Below are 19009 nucleotides of genomic sequence, written 5' to 3'. Positions count from 1 at the left end.
CTTCTGAGACGTTCAAATGAGGTCCTCCAGGCAAAGCTCACCTTTAAATAAAACAGCTTTACCTATAACAGGTGTATCACAGGCTTATACCAAAACAAATACATAAAGGCGATAAAAATATGCAAACACAAAAGGAATACGGAAAAACAGTCATCATTACAAATATCATTCCCTTAAACCGTCATAAATATAATGGTTTTCCCTAACTCTGAACAGTGTAGGGTTAGTTAGCATGCCCCTGACAACTTTAAATTATTAAATTACTTTTTTATACTCCAGTCTCATAATGACATCATCATCACCAAGGTTTGTGCCCCAAAATTTCATTTTTATCCCTGGAATAGAACAAAACGCTCTAGAATATCTTAAATATTTTTTATTCAAAACATATAAATTGACTTTTTTTTTTTTTTAAATAAAAAAAATATATAACTGGATTCTGGAACCTTCGCTTAGAATCTTTCGCTCTTTTCATATCGGTTCCCGAAAAAAAAAATGACGGGAATACTTCACCATCTGGTATCCATGACCAATGTGAATAGGAAAGTTGCCTTGATTGACCCGGCAGATAATTATTCACGTTACTAAAGGCCCCCGTTAGGCACAAAAGCTGCAGAACGTGGTCGCGGTACATTAGCCAAGTCAATTTGCCTCCCATACGTTTTCTATAACGCTAATATATGGAGGGCTGTGTTCACTAAACGATGGGAATCTGTCAAAGTTACATAAACAAAAGAAAAAAAAAAATGGAAAATTGATTTCGAAGACGAAATACTTTGGGATTGTACCTGTCTGCTATGCTTCCTGGTTGGACCTCTTTGATGAAGACCCCGGCGTCTCCCGCGGTGGGATTCTTCATGGCAACGACGCTGAAACCCAAGCCTCCTACGGAAGGCTTTTCTATATCAATATATTCAATTTTCCTGCCCTAATGAAGAACGAAACAAATAGAATTTTTGATTTGTTGAGTTTATTGTCTCTGCCAGCGCGCTCAATCTCCTCCAATGAGACCCGGGGAACCCGGGGAAAATGTATCGCCTGTTAGAGAGACAAACGCGGCGCTTTGCTAATAAATTAATTCTGTGGAGGATCTCACTTCATTACTTTCATTGAATCTGCGAGCACCGCATGCAGCCGGCTCGGCGCACAGAATCCTTGGGGAGTTTCAGAGTTATTTTCACACTTCATTCTCCCGCTAAATAACTTACAAGCCAGGACCCTGCGAGGACGAAAGACCCAACGGAAAGCTGCTTGGCAATGTATAGACGCACAGCTCGGAAAATAATGAACGTACCAAGAGAGATTTATTATACAGATTATATATATATATATACACACACACACATATTATATACATATATATAATACTGTTCAAAAGTTTGGGGTCACTGTTTTTATGGGAAACAAGGAAATTTCTGGCCGTAACATAATTGCAAAAGGCTTTTCTAACGATCAATTAGCCTTTTAAACTTAAACTTGGATCAGTGAACACAACGTGCCATTGGAACACAGGAGTGATGGGAGTGATAAAAGGTCATTGGAACACAGGAGTGATGGGAGTGATAAAGGGCCATTGGGACACAGGAGTGATGGGAGTGATAAAGGGCCATTGGGACACAGGAGTGATGGGAGTGATAAAGGGACATTGGAACACAGGAGTGATGGGAGTGATAAAGGGCCTCCCAATAGTCATATATAACAAACATTTCATGTTATTTTAATGGACAGAATTTCCTTTCAAAAACAAGGAAGTTTCTGAGAGACCCCAAACTTTTGAACAGTAGTGTATATATTTTAAGTCACTTTAAGAATTTTTCGTTGAGGCAAACGCATCTAGATCCATAGATCTTCTCTAAACGCATGGGAAAATGGTGGTGATTGGGTCTACTGGGCTCTTTGATGGCATTGGCTTAGGGTATCCGAGTGCAGGGGCACGAAACTAAAGGGGATCTCCCACCATACTAGTATATCCTTTAGCGAGTGTCTTATGGGTGTAAGGATCATGTATGTAATATTTGTCACAAAAAGTCTAATTAATAGTAACTTTATTATCTACCTCTATGTTTTAATCGCGTGTTCGCCTACCCATGACCCCTTGCTATTTGAGAAGCTAGCTCATGGGCTTGAAGACTTTTGGAAGCCAAAACCACGGCACGGATTGGTTGACTGGCACGTGACGCAGCATGCAAGAACACGCCGAGAACGGCGTCAAGCCGATTATTGTTGAAAAAAAAGAAAAACTCGCCAACTCAGGCTTTCGGAGGTCCGGGTGGGAAAAAAATCATGCGGGAAACGGGGGACAACGGGACGCCCTGCAAAACTTAATGGGACTTTCCTGCTCTTCTGCTTCAAGGAAAAAAAACCCTAATGAGCGTCACAGTCAGGTAAAAATCAGGTAATTAAAAAAATGGTTTCGTTCCTCATTAAGGCCATTTTTTAATTAAGTGGTCTTTAATCTCCTCTGGACAACCGGCTGCCTGGTTCCGTTCTTCTTAAAAAGAATACAAAGCGCGCTATAAAAAGAGAGGTAAGCAGACAGGAGATCTGCTGCCCTGAGGTCACACCGATGCTCGGCTCAGGCACAGAAAAAAAAATAGAATTTAATGAGAAACATAAAGGTCCCAGTACAGTAATCATTTTGCAGAGGTTTGTTATCATAACTCACGCTTCCAGGCGCTTTCACAAACGAAAGTGCGGTAAACGAGCCAGCGCTTTAAATATAATCCCGCATTGGAAGACTTTTCTTAAAGCCAACAGGATATCAGTTGCTTGCGCAGGCGATCCAAAAACACAAAGGTTCTTGTAACAAAATCTAATGACAACATTTACAGTACAGCCTGCAGTCGGGACGCTTCGTGACCGGCTCGAGGGAGGTAATGTGCCAGAGAGACACGTTTTAACATACATGTATATGTACATGGTATAGAGACAGGCTGATGTGGTCACATTAAAAAAAAAAAAAAGATTTTTTTTTTTTTTTTTTTTTTACAGTTGCAGTGGATTCCACGGCCATTCCGCATGGCCTGCTGCTCATTATTCAAATTAAAAGGACAGATTAATGATGTGCGTACCTTTATCGATGAGTACTTTAATACCCACTCTTCAAAAACAGAACTGACAAGAGCACTTGAGACAGAAGCTGCAGCTCTGCTGCTGCCCTCCCCACTCATGGTCCCATAATTCTTCCCACTGATTGAAGCAGCCAATGGATGCCAGGAAAGCACTCCCATAAAGATCAATAGGATCATTTTCCCCACCATGAGCACAGGGGGGATCTAAACAGAATCCCCCCCCCATGCATTTGTAAGGGGGACCACACAGAGATCATATGCATTAAAGTGAATATGATGGCTGGAGATCCACTTAAAGGCGCAAAGACATAAAATATTATTAAAGGTTTCATTAGGTGCCAAAGATGTCCCTACACCACTCCCCCCCCCCGATTAAGACGGGAATGCAGGTTTATGCCCTCAGCCAAAAGGTTTCAGCGGTGAGGACTGCAAATCCAAACGCAGGGCAAGAACTAAATCCTGAGACTTCAAACTCATCGATATAAAGTAATAATAATAATTGAGGGAGTGACGCCGTTACGTGGAAACTTTAAAGTTCTTTTTTCCTGGTTCTTGGACTTTGTTGAACAAGAAACGTATTCCCTTCTGTTGGGGGGCCGCGCTTCCTCTTACCTTTGCCATCTGTTGGAGTTTTTGGCTAAATTCATCTCCTTTAAAGGTAGGACCGACTAATCTGGACGAAACAAAGTTGTCGAAGGACGCAGAGTTGTTCTTGTTGCTGAGTCGCACGGAAGGATCCGCTTCAAATACTAATAAACCCGTCTTCGTGAAATCGAATTCTGCGGAGCGGTCAGCTGGCATGCGGTTCAGCTAAGGAAATAGAAAGGGTCGAGGCAGGCGAAATCGAATGAAAAACTTTGTTCCTCAAACTTACTAAAATACAAGCAGATTTCACAGAAACCGAAATATCACAAAGAATGCATATTTACACCATTGTTCGAACACTTTGGGGTCACTTAGAACTGTCCTTGTTTTTGAAAGAAAAACACATTTTGCCCATCACTCCTGTGTTCCAATGGCCCTTTATCACTCCCATCACTCCTGTGTTCCTTCCTTTATTTAATACTTCAATATGGTCACCGCTGTTTAACAATTTGAAAATGGTTCAGTATTTATTTTACTTAATTAATCTTGGAAAACACTTAAAGGGACAGCACTTAAATGTGCAGCAAAAAAAAGGGACATCTGTGTTTAGCATGAGGCTAAAGGAGTGGCTGGGGGCGGGGCTTTATTTCATTTGTATCACGTGACATTTAAGTGTTGTCAGCAAAAATGATGAATCGGGCAAAATGTTACATAATTAAAATATTACTTCTGCGGAAAGTCTAAGAATGAAGTTTCTAATGCTGGGTTTAGTTACAAAATCACAAGAGGTCAAAGTTTGTTTTAATTTTAATGTTTGGGGTTTTTTTCCTTTTTTTCCTCTCTTTTAGCATTATTTCACTCTTTTGCTTTTAGTTATCCTTTCTTTCAAACACAGCATTACTACACGGCGAGTATAAGAGATCCATTCTCATGAATCATCTCTCACCATAATGCAGTGATTGGAACGGGAAAATATTGCGGAAAGGAACATTAAAGTATTATAGAGCGCCGGCCTGTAATATATCATCTGCGTGATCTCTACTGTTACACCCGCACGCAAGCAGGAGGCAATTATCTGAGCAACCAGAGGAAAGGGTGCCTTCCTAAAATAGCTTTTCTGACAACACCTTATTATTACGGAGTATCCCTTTCAGCTGAGAAAACTGATATTCTCCGAACCAACAAACCGCACAAAATGACCATCATTGTCTAAATGTACGCTACAAACAGAATGGAGGTGAGGCCGTGGGGGCCGTAAGACAATACAAGAGACCGCCAATGTTTGGTGGAGAACCAGTAGCTGCAGATTTCCGGTGTAGGTAGGGACGATAAATCCCATTACCCTCAGGAGGATCAAAAAAAAAAGACTGAGCCCCGATTGACTTCAGTCGAAGCGCTACTGAGCATGTGCAGGAAGTGTACTGGCGAATGCATCCCGTTTTCAACAGAGGCAGCTGGGGGATGAACTAATAAAACTAATTTTACTTCCAATAACTAAAGAATGCCTGCAGCGATTTGCATGCAGTAAAATGCAGTGAATTCATGAAAAATAAATAATTTCTTAAATTATATGAAAATACTTGTAAATACATTTTATTTTCCAAAAATTAAAATTACCGCTATTTATTTATTTTGATAGTAAGTCAGAGGAAATCCGCACTAACTCTGAAGTACAAACAGCATTTTCCAATGTTTTTTTCTGCCTTTTTTTGGTTTTTTACTTTGCACATACCGTAATCAGATCCACATTTTCACAAGCAGAATAGGAGCTATTCGACAAAATATTCAGTGCCCTGACATATATCCATAGAATATTTGTGCGTTAACGAATGCTTAAAAATATACTCACTTGTTCCTTTAAGTGTTTGATGGACTGCTGCACAGTTAGTATCTGGTTAAACAGGGGGCTTTTCAAGGTATCCCGTAACAGACAGAGCGTCTCGTGGTGGGCAGAGTCTCCCCTGTCTTTGAGTTTCTGTTGCAGACGATCCGCTATCTGTAGCACTTCTTGCTTGTCTATAGTGACGGTACCTACGATAAAACACCATGGATCAGTATCCCCGCTTGTATAACGCTGATTGCAATTGGCTGCCCGAGGTAATGAGAAACATACCTGCTTCAAGCATCTCTGCGATTTTTACACCTTTGGCGTCCTCAACAAGGAATTTTCTGCAAAAAAGACATTAAAAGAAAGTCAATCAGTTTTTGATCCAACGACTTGCTGGTTAACAAATCAAAAATAGTCACATCGAGCTCCGTGATTGGACTATAAATGGTTCCAGTCCTTACACGACACATGTACATTTCACATGGAAAAAAGAATCTTCCGGCAGATCGGCCCCATTCGGCCCCCGTCTCGTCGCCCGTTTCTCCTGCTGTAAAAACTCAAACCTTAATCAGTCGTTGGTCTCGTCTTAGATTCAGGAGCCGTATGTCTATCCCATGCGTGTTTAATACCCTCACTGTATTACCCTCTACCACTTCTGCTGGGAGGCTGCTCCACTCATTGGATTTTATTTTTTGTTTTACAATTTTCAATTGATTTTATTACAGTTAAATGCCATACCGCCTGTTTAAACCACCGACCCGGTACTCAGCACACTCCTAGTATTAAATTGGTTAAGATCTACAAAAAACAACCACCATCCAATGTTATAAATACTTTGGAAAACATGATAAAAAAAGGGCATTTTTTACTTCATTGGTAATTTCGCCATCCCAGTAGATAGAAGATTAGTGATCTAAGTAGATAGGTTGAAATAATCTTTCATGAACCATTCCTTGTAGGGACTAAAACCTTAATTTTATTGTTTTCTCCTTTAAACACTGAATCCAGGTGTCTGTTTTTTTAAAGATTTTTTTGCCTAATTCCTCGTGGAAGATGCTGTTTAATAAACAAAGCGTAATAGAAAAACAAGTTATCCTCTCGTCCCGATGGACTATTTATACAACATTACAAAAATATACAAATATTTATCTTGAAACAATTCTGCGCATAGAAACAATTCATAAGGCATAACCATATCTTTTATGAGCATTTTTTAACGCAGCTCCATAAACGTCTTTATATCTACCAGAGCTGTTATCAGAGGCAACCGTACATTTACTACAACTCAATAAATTATATAAAATTGTTTCTCTACGTGACGTCATATCAAGGAGTCGAGTTTTAGTTAAAGGCCTGAATATTTGAAACGCCGGGACCACCGGACCCAGCTAAGTATAAAAGAATAAATAAAAAGAATAAGTATCTTTGGGTCATACATGAAAAAAATCAGGATAACTATACAACGCTCGCTCCACTTTATGTAACCTAATACCCTAAAGGTCTCAGAAGGATGTGCATTTTGATGCAGACGCCTGGAATGCAAAGGGTTAAGTATTACTGAAGATGCTGCTTCAGGAAATTTCACCGATTTTTTAAATATATATAAATATATATATATATATGCTGCATAATATTTATTAACAAGTGATGTGCTAAATAAGTATCCACCTTAAGTAACACTCTATAGATTTTGGCCGCTATAATATTCTCAGATTAACTCTAATTCTCTATTTATTTCCTACCCGAGCAAAATTATACCTGATATTATTATAATTTATTTTTTTAGGCACCGGCCATGTCAGATCTTGTCGGTCGCACCTTTATTTTTTCCGTCACTCGTTCTGCTTCAGGTGTTTTTATATCCCCACCCGATGTCCCCCCCCAAAAAAAAAGTAATTTTTGTCTCGAAGGGGGGATCGAAAAACTTTTAACTCACTTATTTGAGCACAAAAAAAAAATTAAAAAATCACCACCGGCATTTCCCGAGACACCCCATTATTGGTAAGAACAGGTCAATCTATAAATACCAGATTTTAATGTAAGAACCGACTCCATTACAAAACTGAGTGTTTTTTTAAACACTTTCTGGATGGGATTTAGATACTTTGTCGATTAAATTCCTATAAAATGAGAGGAAATGCTGGGATTTCAGGTAAGGATCCACTTCCTGTTTTATTGAGAATGACACTATGTTGCAACATATGCATCCAGGTTCCTTAAAGGGCCAGGGTGGGGTGGGTGACCTTATGCAGGAGTTGCCCCCCTTGGGCTGGTGCTGAAGCTGTAAAAGCCCCTGCAGGGTGCAGCTGAGTGTCAGGGGCTTCTGCCTCCCCTGCCTGGGATCTGCACATACCTCGATCCCAGCTCTTCCCAATCACTCCAAGCTCCTGGCAGCTGCACTTTGGCTTGCTCTTTTTTTCTTTGAACAAACTTTATTGAAAGGTAACAAAACGCACACACAGAGTAATGACGTAGAGTTAGGTAAAAGAAAAAGGTGGTTTACAGGTTGAGGCGGAGTATAGGGAAAACAGGATTTTTTTCCCAATAAACTGAACCTTTGCACTGTTTTGTGATATGTTGGTGCTTAGAAGATCCCCTATAAAGAATGGATTAAACTTAAAAACTAAATAGTTTTTTTTATATTTTTATATTGAGCTATAAAATATAACCTATATACATATATGCATATTATACATATAAAAAAAATACTTTAAAAAAAATATTTAGAATTTTAATTGAATCCCTTATATATGGGAGATGTTATAAACACCAACATATTTTATATAGAGAGATATAGATATATATATAGGTGTGTGTATAAACATATATATATATATATATATATAAAAATATTGTAGAGAGAATGATCATCAATGCTGCAGAATTTGCTAGCGCTCTATAAATAAAAGATTGCTAAACATTTAGGAAAAATCTTATAATGTTAATTTCCAAAATAATTTTCACTTTTAATGCCTGCTGTTTCCTTTAATATAGTGTAATTGTATTGCCTCTCTAAATTAGAAATTACAGAAGTTTATACCGTTATAAATAGTAATTTTCTTTGGATGCATAAAAGGCATATAAATGAAGTTGACACCTTCTGCATTATGCAGAATCCCCCCATATGCATTTGTCAATTCTTGTGCCCCCCAGCTATCTATGGTGCAGGCAATTTCAGCTCCGGTTCTAGCTCGGTGGAAGTTGCGAGACCCCCCCATGCACAAGTGTGTGAAGAACTTTCGCTGATTTCAATGGGAGCACTTTCTTGTCATTGATTGGCTGCTTCGGATCTGGAGCTGCAGCTTCTACCTAAAGTAAATTGTTTTACTTTTTCAAGAATGCTTTTTCAAGTAGCCGATGATGATGACAGCCGAAGTGATAAATAAATTCTGTGCTCTGCTTCATTTTAATCGAGCGGCATTATAATTTTAGCTTCGGTCAGCCATAAAAGTGCTTCCCATATCCCTAATTTTATAGGTTATCGTATAACTTTGTTAAGATTCCCTGGAAGCTTTTTAATAGTTGCTGAAATAAAGCTTTGATATAGTGTTACCATTTACTTCATCCCTTCTTTTTGGGTTTATAAACAGCCAGTGTCATGAAACGGCTCCCGTGGAAACCAATGGGAAGGCTCTCTGCACGCAGGGACTCTCCTTTGAGTCAGCTTTGGAGCTGGCTGGCGGTGAGTATAGTGTGAGTGCACTTTGGCAAGTATGAGATATAGTGGGGGCGATTGCTTAGAGGAGATTTTAAAGAATCCTTCTATGCGTTTGTAAGAAGAGAATAATAATATGCAGGGTTACTCAGCTATCATATGCAGCGAATCTACAGAGTTCCCAGGTATGGTGATATATGATGTATACATTAAAGATAAAAGCAGCCAATCAGAGCCAGTATATCAGGGGCAGAACACATCTTCTGCAGGGTAATAGCAGGGAAAGAGGCAAATGCATATGGGGGGGTTACCCTTCCTCCTTTTATTCACACGGCACTGTCCTTCTTTATCCTTTACCTTTCCTCCAATCTCTAACACCATGGTTTTACCCTTCTTTCCATACCTGACGTCGCTTCCAACCGTTCTCTCTCTTCTCCTTCTAGTGGAGCCCCTCTCTGTCCTTTCCCCCTTATCATTCATGGGAAGTCTTAGGGTTTTTAGCCCATTCTCGCAGTCGCAAAGACTACAGCCGACTCCTTCATACTCTCTGATCTAATGATATCCAAGCATCTCCATAGGAGCTTTTCTCCCTGCTATATCACAGCTGGAATCCCTGCTTGAGTACAGATGACCCCATTCACAATATCTTTACTCTCTGACAAGTCATGGTTTTCACATAGACCTTTATCAGATCCATTTGGCTGCCGCCATTAGGGAATCCGTGCGATGGGCTATGGAAGGATTATATTTTCTGCTTCAGCACGCAGCTCTCTTTCTTTTTTCACCAGTCTCTCTCTGGACAGAGTACACAAGGGAACAAAACTATGTTTTTCCCTTAGATTGTAAGCTCACAAGCGGGACCCTCATAAGCCCGCCATTCCTGCCAAGAACTTTATGTAAAATTACCATAGGGCTAGATGGCAAGCAAATAACAAAAAGTAGCAAGTGGGCTGAAGCGCTGACCCAGAATAAACACTTTAAACACAAATTAATGCTGTGTTAATTAATAGCATTTAGGTCATTTTCACTGACGTACTAAATAAATTAGCTGAGGCCTGCGCCATAATAATAATAATAATAATACTTTTTGGGTTCTTTTTAGGAGCCTAGCAAGCATTTTAACCCTATGAGTGCTTGCTTTGCCAGGGCCTTGTGTAATGCATTAACAAATTTAACAATGATAGATGTTTCTTTACTTATACAGTAACACACATTCCATACATCTCCCACAGCTAAACCTTTCTCTGCACACAGCGGGAGACGATACCACTGGGTCGGCTGTACCACGTGACAAGAAGTGCGCAGCAGCGCGATTTGCCACTCTCAATATGGCTGCACGGAGTAACATCCTGTCATGTGACAAAAAAAGGCAAAGTGTCCCGCCTTCCTGGTTTGTTTTGCCAACTCCAAGATGGCGCCTTCCAGGACGGTATCGTTCTTGTTACCGGCAGTGGTCTGGGTTTGTTGTTACCTTGTGGTCGCTGACGATGGGGTAATGAAATGTGACGAGCTGCGACTGGGGCAATATCCTGAGGGAAGCTGTGTAGAGATATATATATCATTCAGTGTCTAAAGGGTGCCTATAAAAGAGCTAGATACATATAGATGTAATCTGTGTCTATATATCTATATCATTGAGTTGGTAGATAAAGGGATACCGATAATATATGTATACCTTTTATCTGCAGTTTTTGCTTCAAATATCAACATAAACAAGCAATTGTATGTATTTAGGATTTGCCACATAATTGATATTTTACAGAAAGGTTCATGTTCAGTAATATCAGTAATAGTAATAACAGTAAGGCATTATTATCATGGGAAGTATGTTGGTTTCCAGAAGAGGCACCGTCCCTAAACCGTTTCACAGGTTTGGGGTCACTTAGAAATGTCCTTGTTTTTGAAAGAAAAGAAAATTTTTTTCCATTAAAATAACATCCAGCACAATCGTGGTTAATGTTGTAAGTTACTATTGTGGCTGGAAACGGCAGGTTTTTAATGGAATCTTTTCATAGGCGTACAGAGGCCCGTTATCACTCCCATCACTCCTGTGTTCCAATGGCCCTTTATCACTCCCATCACTCCTGGGTTCCAATGGCCCTTTATCACTCCCATCACTCCTGTGTTCCAATGGCCCTTTATCACTCCCATCACTCCAATGGCCCTTTATCACTCCCATCACTCCAATGGCCCTTTATCACTCCCATCACTCCATTTATCAAGACTCTGAATTAAATAAAAGGGGGTTTTACGTTGTAACGCGACTGAATTGATGTATAGACTGTGAGCAGCCCCAGGTGGAAAAATCTTAATGCACATATTCAGTTATTTTAATATATTTATTATTTTAGTATGTAATATTGCACAGTACCGTTTGATATGCAGTAGCGTCGCTGTGTGCCTTGATTAACCGTGTTTTTATATCGTACAGTCCTACACTTGTTCGTCTAATATTATTGTGTGCCTCACAAAACCCTCACAATTTATCCTTAATTCCTTGTACATATATTTGCACCAATCCTGAAATTAATCCCGTTACTCAAGAACCGGTCCGATGTTCAAATTCTACAGCTTATGGTGAGTGTTTTTGTGATTGTGTCTGTCTCTGTTCTCATAAAATAGTCTGGTACCTGAATTCTTCATGTAAAGTGAGCTCTTAGGTATAATATGCACTGACGGATCATATGTGTGCTTGATTTAGAACTTAACATAAGGGGGTCATGTTTTTTTGCGCTTGTGTATAAAAGGCACCCTCTTCTCGTGGCTTCAAAGAGGGAAAAGGTGACAATTATGTGTGAGATTTTTCCAGGATGATATTGTTAAAGTGATTAAAAAATATCACTCAATACATGGTAACCTTTATCACTCCCATCACTCCTGTGTTCCAATGGCCCTTTATCACTCCCATCACTCCTGTGTTCCAATGGCCCTTTATCACTCCCATCACTCCTGTGTTCCAATGGCCCTTTATCACTCCCATCACTCCTGTGTTCCAATGGCCCTTTATCACTCCCATCACTCCTGTGTTCCAATTGCCCTTTATCACTCCCATCGCTCCTGTCTTCCAATGGCCCTTTATCACTCCCATCACTCCTGTGTTCCAACGGCACGTTGGATCAGCATGTTCGCTGATCCAAGTTTAAAAGGCTAATTGATTGTTAGGAAACCCTTTTTTTTCCAATTATGTTACAGAGATAATTTTCTATGAAAACAGCTCAATGACCCCAAACTTTTGAATGCTGGAATAAATATATTTGGAACTTATTTTGTCTTGCTGTGTAAGTGACTTCTAAAGAGGTGAGGGGAATTAAATTTGATCTATACATCTGATGGCGGAGGTGGCAGACAGAGCAGAACAAGCGGGATTCTTGCGTCTTTGGTTCTTCCAGCCGCATGAATACGCATCATCTTGTGACATAAATTGAGACCTCTACCGGAATTAATTATGAATTATTATGCAGTGCTGTTCTCCTAATTTCTATAACAAAGTAGATCGGGCTCAAATGTAACCAATTTTGTTTCTTTTTCTTTTTTCAAGCACCTTGTTTTCCGGCACCTGCCATCTCATGTAAAGATTATGCCGGGAACGTGTCAAACTTCACAGGAAAAGAAATCGGATTCTTTAAGCCCTTCCCCTGCCGCAATGTGTAAGCGACACGTTCTTCTTTTCAAAATAAGTAGCTGCATAAACTCGACGGTCACCTCGTCCTGCATTTCAGTGTGCATGTGTGTGGGCAGCGTACTTAAGTATGCTGCTGAACTTTATATTTAATTAAATTAAAAAATAGACTATTTTTAAGACTTTAAAGGTACAAATAGAGTGCGGAGGCTGGGGTGCTGTGTGTGAGCGGTTTGGGTTGGGCATGAGGTTGACAATGCTGGACGGGGCTCATGTTGCATCTGTCATATAGTGACATCAAGGTGAGGAGATGAGAAAGAGGATAAGAAAGAAAAGAGAAAGTGATGGGGAGATAGAGATCGAGAGGAGAAAGGAAAGGTAGAGAGAGAAGAGAAATGATGAAATAAGTGCACAACTTTCTTATGATGTCATATACGGTAGTCAACAAAACATTGAAATGTCCATTGACAGTTTATAGTAACAAAAATAAATGTTTTTTTGATATCAGCGCTAATTATAAATTCATTGTTTGATTTATTGTAGAAATGGTTACTCTTACAAAGTAGCCGTGGCCTTATCCTTATTCCTTGGGTGGCTGGGAGCCGATAGGTTTTACCTAGGATACCCAGCGCTTGGTGAGTTATTGAACTGGCGTTATGTCTCATTCCTTAACATAAAGGCTATGTTTGAGATGATATATACCAGTATTATTAGTCTTTGGGTGCAAAAGTAATTTACAGCGTAGATTTACGCAAGAACTACTTTGACTAATCCAGACATCAACCATGATTAATATGTTTAACCTGGTTCCGTAGCTTTACGTTCACTTCCAAACTTATTCACTTCTGCGTCTCTTTTCTACAGCTCCACTTCTTTTCTTGCCTCTTCTTGATCTTCTGTCTTCTTTCTTCGCCTGCTTCTTCCCGGTATTGGCTCCCTTGACCGGGTCTTCTGGAGCGCTTCCACAAAAGAGTGAAACCCTTGCCTATAGGAGAAACCGCGAGAGGCTGTCCCCGCGGGGTGCTTCGTGGTTCTGCCGTTTTGCAAAGTCCTTCATGAAGCCAGAATAATGCAGACGGATTCATGGAGAAAGAGAGGCGAAGAAATCCTTCTTTCTCTGCTAATCCACCTGCAATAGTCTTGTCTCTTGGAGGACTTCTGCAAAAAGGGAGGAGCCAAGGGGGGCAGCCTCTCACTGTTTCTCCATTTGGAGTATAGAGGGTGCATTGAAGCCCCGCCCTTTTACTGAAGCGCTCCAGGAGGTCTGGTCAGCGTAGCTGATACCAGGGAGAAGCGGCCGAAGAAAGTAGAACGAGAAGAAGCGGAGCTGCAGGAAAGGAGACGTGGAAGCACACAGCGGAGAATGTTGGGGAGACATCGAGATCAGGGAGGCGGGAGAAACCACCGCAGGAGAGGTAAAAACGCACCGCTCGCCATCCTAAATATCTAAACCCCCATTATAAGCTGCACCCCCTAAATTAGGGGGGGGGGGTGTGTGCTATAATCGACAATGAAATACTTTGCTCTTTCAATCGGTTCCAAATTATTTTTGTACAGAGTAATTTGTAGATTGTAAGCTCCTGGGAGCAGGGCCCTCCTCACCTGTTGTCTCTGTAAGTAAATAATAATAATAATGATATCACCTCAGCGCCCAGGAAAACAGTCGTTCTTTATAACTGTTATGTACTTGTATTAAAACATATTAAGCCTCTTCTTGCTGAATATGGGCCGTGGTATATTTTAGTATAGGTGGTTGTTTTGTAGGATATTATTTCTGATTGTTGGCGGATGGCTCCGTAATGTGTCGTTCTGTGTCTTTTTCTCCTAGGAATGCTGAAATTTTGCACGGTGGGTTTCTGTGGGATTGGAAGCCTGCTTGACTTTATTCTTATCTCCATGCAGGTGAGTTGCCGGTACAGTCACCTTAAATGTGTCTTAAATTAAAGTAACATTTTTATTTTTTTGGCCTGTAAAAACTTTGTTCTTCAGCCTGCCAGATAAAACAAGGACACCTATTGAGTGGTGATCATCAATCTGGCGAGTGCCTAGAATGCTGTGTATGTGCACAGCTCAAGGTAAAAAGGGCTCAAAGTTGCCCCCCGACCACGTTTCACGCCGGTATCCCTTTTATGAAGATGCTTTATATAGATACTGGTTTTGATGGCGTCTCACCATGACAGAATAACCAACAAAAGAAGACCAAAGATCCGCAGCAACTACGATTTATACATAAGTGGGTCCTCAGGAGCGATCCCTCTCTTTTATTGGATGGGACTCCCACATATTGACACTCGAGGCGACAGGCTGACCGGGAAGCTCTGGTTATTATTATTTATTGTTTTATATAGCGCCATCAAATTCCGTAGCGCTGTACAATGGGTAGACAGTTAATCTGTTGTGATTCTCGGAACCTCCAAGGAATACCCTGACTACTCTTCCCGTGCTGTTACCCGGCATTCTTCTGCGCATGTGGGAGAATAACCCCCCTCCTCTTTTGGGGAAAGTGAATATTTTCCATCGCAGGGTTCATTTACAGGACACATTTCAGTCCGTTTAGATACTGAACGTTGGCTCGGCTTCAGCACAGATCAAAGTCCCCTTTTTTGAGGTCATTGCTGTTACCAGATGTAAGTATTTAATTGGATCAAGAGAGGTGATTTCTTCAACTAAATGATGTTAGCGACTGGTTATCACAAAAGGGATCTGGTTAACGGCGAGGTCATTTAAATCGGGATTTAAAGAGAACCCGGCATCGTCAAATTAATCGCCTTCTGGCCGGCCTTTATTCGTAATGGGGGATAACCTCTGTTTTTGTTGGCTGACCCCTTTACCTTCCACCAGCAGCTGCAGATAAAAAATGAAATTCACTTTTTTTTAATCTAATTTCATTCACTTTGTGTTGCCTGTTGGAATTTATTTATAGCAAGATATTTATTTTTCGAAAATTCCTGGCATTCTATTTTTTGTACCCATTGTACAGCGCTGCGGAATATGACGGCTCTATATAATTCAATAAGCCATAATATGGACTTTAGGATGTTCCCCAGAACACTTTATTTTGTAGGAAAAAAAGTTCTTTCACTTTTACAAGCTTTTAAGCCATGCTGATGGTGAATTCTTTTTCATCTGATAGAAATAATGATAATGATAGAGACTTTACATTCTAAATATTCTCTGGTTCTTAAGGTTTATAATTAAGGTAAATCTGGCACGTTTCCCAGGCTGTATACCAACCGTGTAACAGTGTTTACCGATCAAAATAAGCAATATACCTGTATCCGGAACTCGCCTTACATGTTATTTTCATTATTTCTCCCCCTTAACCTATCGCTATCTGGTTGCATAGAATTTGTCGGCAGATCGGCCCCGTTCGGCCCGTCTAGTCCTGCTGTAAAGACTCAAACCCATGCATGTTTAAAATTCCCCCACTGTATAAACCTCTACCACTTCTGCTGGGAGGCTGTGCCACTTATTTACTACGCTCTCAGTAAAGTAAAACAAAACGCAAATTGCTGTTTGTTTCAGGCAGCCTTGGTAAGGGTTGGTGAGCACTCCAGCGCATGAAACTGATTAGATAACGCTAGTTCTGCAGATTAATGCCCCAGATTTCAGCTTCCATGAATTCAAATGGCCCATTTTTTTTTTTTTTTATTTATTTTTTTTTTTTACTAAGCATCTTAAACATTTAGTGATTGACAAACAGTAAAAGGCAATCATATTTTCAATAAAGGATTTTTTTTAGGTCCTGAGGTTCTTTGGCAACCTTTCCCTCGAGGTTGATTCCCAAATGTGTCTGTGACGTTCTAGACTAGTTTTGTCTCCACAGCCTGACTTTTTCTGAATTCCCCCAAAGGGTTAAGCGTCTATAAGTAAGATTTTAATTTGTATCCAGTGTAATTTCCATGACCTCATTGCAGCTTAATAGCAAATATTCCCTTTATATTTTTGGTGTGGGAGTGCGGTTGAACGCTCACCAAGTTTATATGTTTTGGAATGAGTTATGAAGAGTCCATAAATGTACCCGGAGTTTTACATCATACAAAGGATATGAAATAATCTGGTGTTTAGAACACTTGTTGAGTCGCCACATCCAGCCTGAAACTGATTTAATCAATTAAAATGTTCATTCATATATATATATTTTATTTTTGCCACGAACTGCAACTCGTAGATTTTGTGTCAGTTTCTTATACACAATTAAGTGAACCTTTATATTTTACCGATTCATCACCCGAGTGTGTGGATTAAAAAAAAAAAAATTATTTTTATTTTACGTCCAACTGCCAACGTTTTCCAATAAATCTTCCAAATAAAGAAAGAAATTCCAAAAGCCTCCCTACTGATCAGTCATCTTTTATCTTGTTTGTTTAAAGTCTTTGGGTTTTTTTTTAATTTTTTTTAAAAAGCTTACAATTTTAAACATTTTTTTTTTTTTACAAATTAACATTATGCAACAAGACGAATTCAATAATTTGTTATAATAACTGTCCTTTATAAAGATTCAGATACAGCAATGTTTGCTAAATCGTATTTGCTTATTTTATCTGTCTTTTTTTTTTTTTCTTGGAGGTAATTAATAAAAAGTTTAAAAAGTTTAGTTGTAACTCATTCTTTTCCTATTTTCACAGTTAATTTAAAAAAAATAAAGTTTTGTTGTACTCGCCCAGATGCTGTGATTATCTGTATAAATAAATCAAGTCCCCACGGGAGGGCTTCATTTTTAATTATTTATTTTTAATGAGAATAATGCCCACGTTTCGTTATAGTACTTATTCTTCTCTTTGTTGGCACGACATTAGACACTAGACAGAAAGTTTTAAGAGCCGCCTTAGTTTACTCCATTGAGGGCATTTTAAGAAAAGTGAAGGAATCAATACAGGATCTTTGGCTTCCTACCTCCAAGTTTACAGATCCTCTAACACTCACCCTTCTGTTTTTAAAAGTGCCGCTAGACATTAAAAACAATCTCGACATCTTCTGAAGAAGCCAAAAACTTGAGAAAGCAGCTTGCAGATTACAGGTTACACGCTGCTTTCTCAGCTAGATCATATGGTCACCTCCAAGTCACTCACGTCTTGCTTGAGTTGGTAAAGGGGGGATCATTTGGCCCCCTGGTCTCAGCTACGACATGAGATCACCGGAGCAGTTATGGTTCCCAGTTGGACAGCAACAGAAAACTGGATAGATACCTTCACCCTTTCTGAAAATTCCATCAGGAAACAAAATAGAACTCTGCCTTATCATTTGTGATAAAAAAGTCTTTATTTACTGAGAAACGTATTCTTTTCAGATCGTCGGACCCTCTGATGGATCGAGTTATATCATCGATTACTACGGAGCGAGGCTGGTCCGTCTTGGCATAAACAACGAGACCTTTCGAAAAACCCAGCTGTACCCGTAAAGTACAAGTAAGTTTAAAACCTGGGGCTGTTCTTACGTAGACAGAATGCTGACTGAAGTTGCATCCGACAAATAGAACCGAGCTTCAAGAAAATAAATAAAATCTCGCTTGCTTGCTAGGCTTAGAGCAGCGCATTGCTTTTAATCTATCACAGTGTTATCAGGATCTGCCAAGGGCAGGCAGACTGAAACATAAGGAATGAATTAGGTTTCAGACTGTTTGTATCGCCGAAGCGAAATTATTTTCCACCCTTAGATTTCAGGAGAACGTTGTATTGATTTGGAACGTGTGTTTCGAGGCCGTGAAATATCGCATACGTAAGAGTTACTAAGAACTCTACTCTCTGGTACAACATTATTCGAAGACAGACGGCGCAGCCAGCGCTTGCCAACACTTTACTCTTCCATGAACGCGTTTCTTATCCGTAAAGGGATTTCTTTTCAATTTTTTATATATTTTTTTTTTTAGCCATAGAAAATTCAGAATCGAAAAAATGTTGCGCGGCTAATCTTACGGAGCTTTACAAACAATTGCATTTGTAGCTCAGGAACTACTTAGGGCCAACGTGTTAGTCCACGGCTTGAGAATCATTTCTGGATACAAAGTTTGCAGAATATAGTTAATTCCATTCTGTAAAATGACTTGCTATGTATTGTTTGATCGGTTGTATTAAAATAAATGTTTTAAATGTTTTAAACTTTTTTTTATATATTTTTTTTTTTTTAAAGGTCCCACGGAGAACGAAGTTAAATCTGAAATTCTTTGAAAATACATCTTTACATAATTGTAATGCAGATGTTTCAACTCCTTCCTTCCTGTAAATATGTAAATATTGTAAATGACAGCATGT

The 19009-nt window shown here is 39.6% G+C and overlaps 2 protein-coding genes across 2 annotated transcripts in view; one reads left to right on the top strand and one right to left on the bottom strand.

Moving 5' to 3' along the window:
* Positions 1 to 7895, bottom strand: part of PATJ (PATJ crumbs cell polarity complex component) — a 68201-nt gene extending 60306 nt beyond the window's left edge. Inside the window, exons 1-5 of the mRNA XM_053470345.1 lie at positions 7838 to 7895; positions 5770 to 5825; positions 5506 to 5687; positions 3684 to 3881; positions 789 to 928 (exon numbers count right to left, since the gene is read on the bottom strand). Of these exons, the coding sequence (XP_053326320.1) occupies positions 789 to 928; positions 3684 to 3881; positions 5506 to 5687; positions 5770 to 5782 (533 nt within the window). The 5' untranslated portion in view covers positions 5783 to 5825; positions 7838 to 7895. The remainder of the gene's footprint in view (positions 1 to 788; positions 929 to 3683; positions 3882 to 5505; positions 5688 to 5769; positions 5826 to 7837) is intronic.
* A 2655-nt stretch (positions 7896 to 10550) lies between these two features.
* Positions 10551 to 18211, top strand: TM2D1 (TM2 domain containing 1). Its single transcript, XM_053470344.1, has 6 exons — positions 10551 to 10641; positions 11525 to 11716; positions 12678 to 12786; positions 13302 to 13393; positions 14587 to 14660; positions 18049 to 18211. The coding sequence occupies exons 1-6, from the start codon at positions 10551 to 10553 to the stop codon at positions 18157 to 18159; spliced, it is 669 nt and encodes a 222-aa protein (XP_053326319.1). The 3' UTR covers positions 18160 to 18211.
* Positions 18212 to 19009: the final 798 nt, after the last annotated feature.

Source organism: Spea bombifrons, chromosome 6 (assembly GCF_027358695.1).
Source record: "Spea bombifrons isolate aSpeBom1 chromosome 6, aSpeBom1.2.pri, whole genome shotgun sequence".
NCBI lineage: Eukaryota > Metazoa > Chordata > Amphibia > Anura > Pelobatidae > Spea > Spea bombifrons.
The sequence above is the reverse complement of the archived record's forward strand: the minus strand, read 5'-3'. Positions and strand labels throughout refer to the sequence as shown.

Excerpts from the sequence above, each read along its gene's own strand:
- TM2D1 (XM_053470344.1), top strand. The coding sequence starts at position 10,551 with ATGGCGCCTTCCAGGACGGTATCGTTCTTGTTACCGGCAGTGGTCTGG. Across the intron at positions 10,642-11,524 it reads TGACGATGGGGTAATGAAAT|TAGCGTCGCTGTGTGCCTTG; the intron begins GTGACGAGCTGC and ends TTTGATATGCAG. Across the intron at positions 13,394-14,586 it reads CCTAGGATACCCAGCGCTTG|GAATGCTGAAATTTTGCACG; the intron begins GTGAGTTATTGA and ends TTTTTCTCCTAG.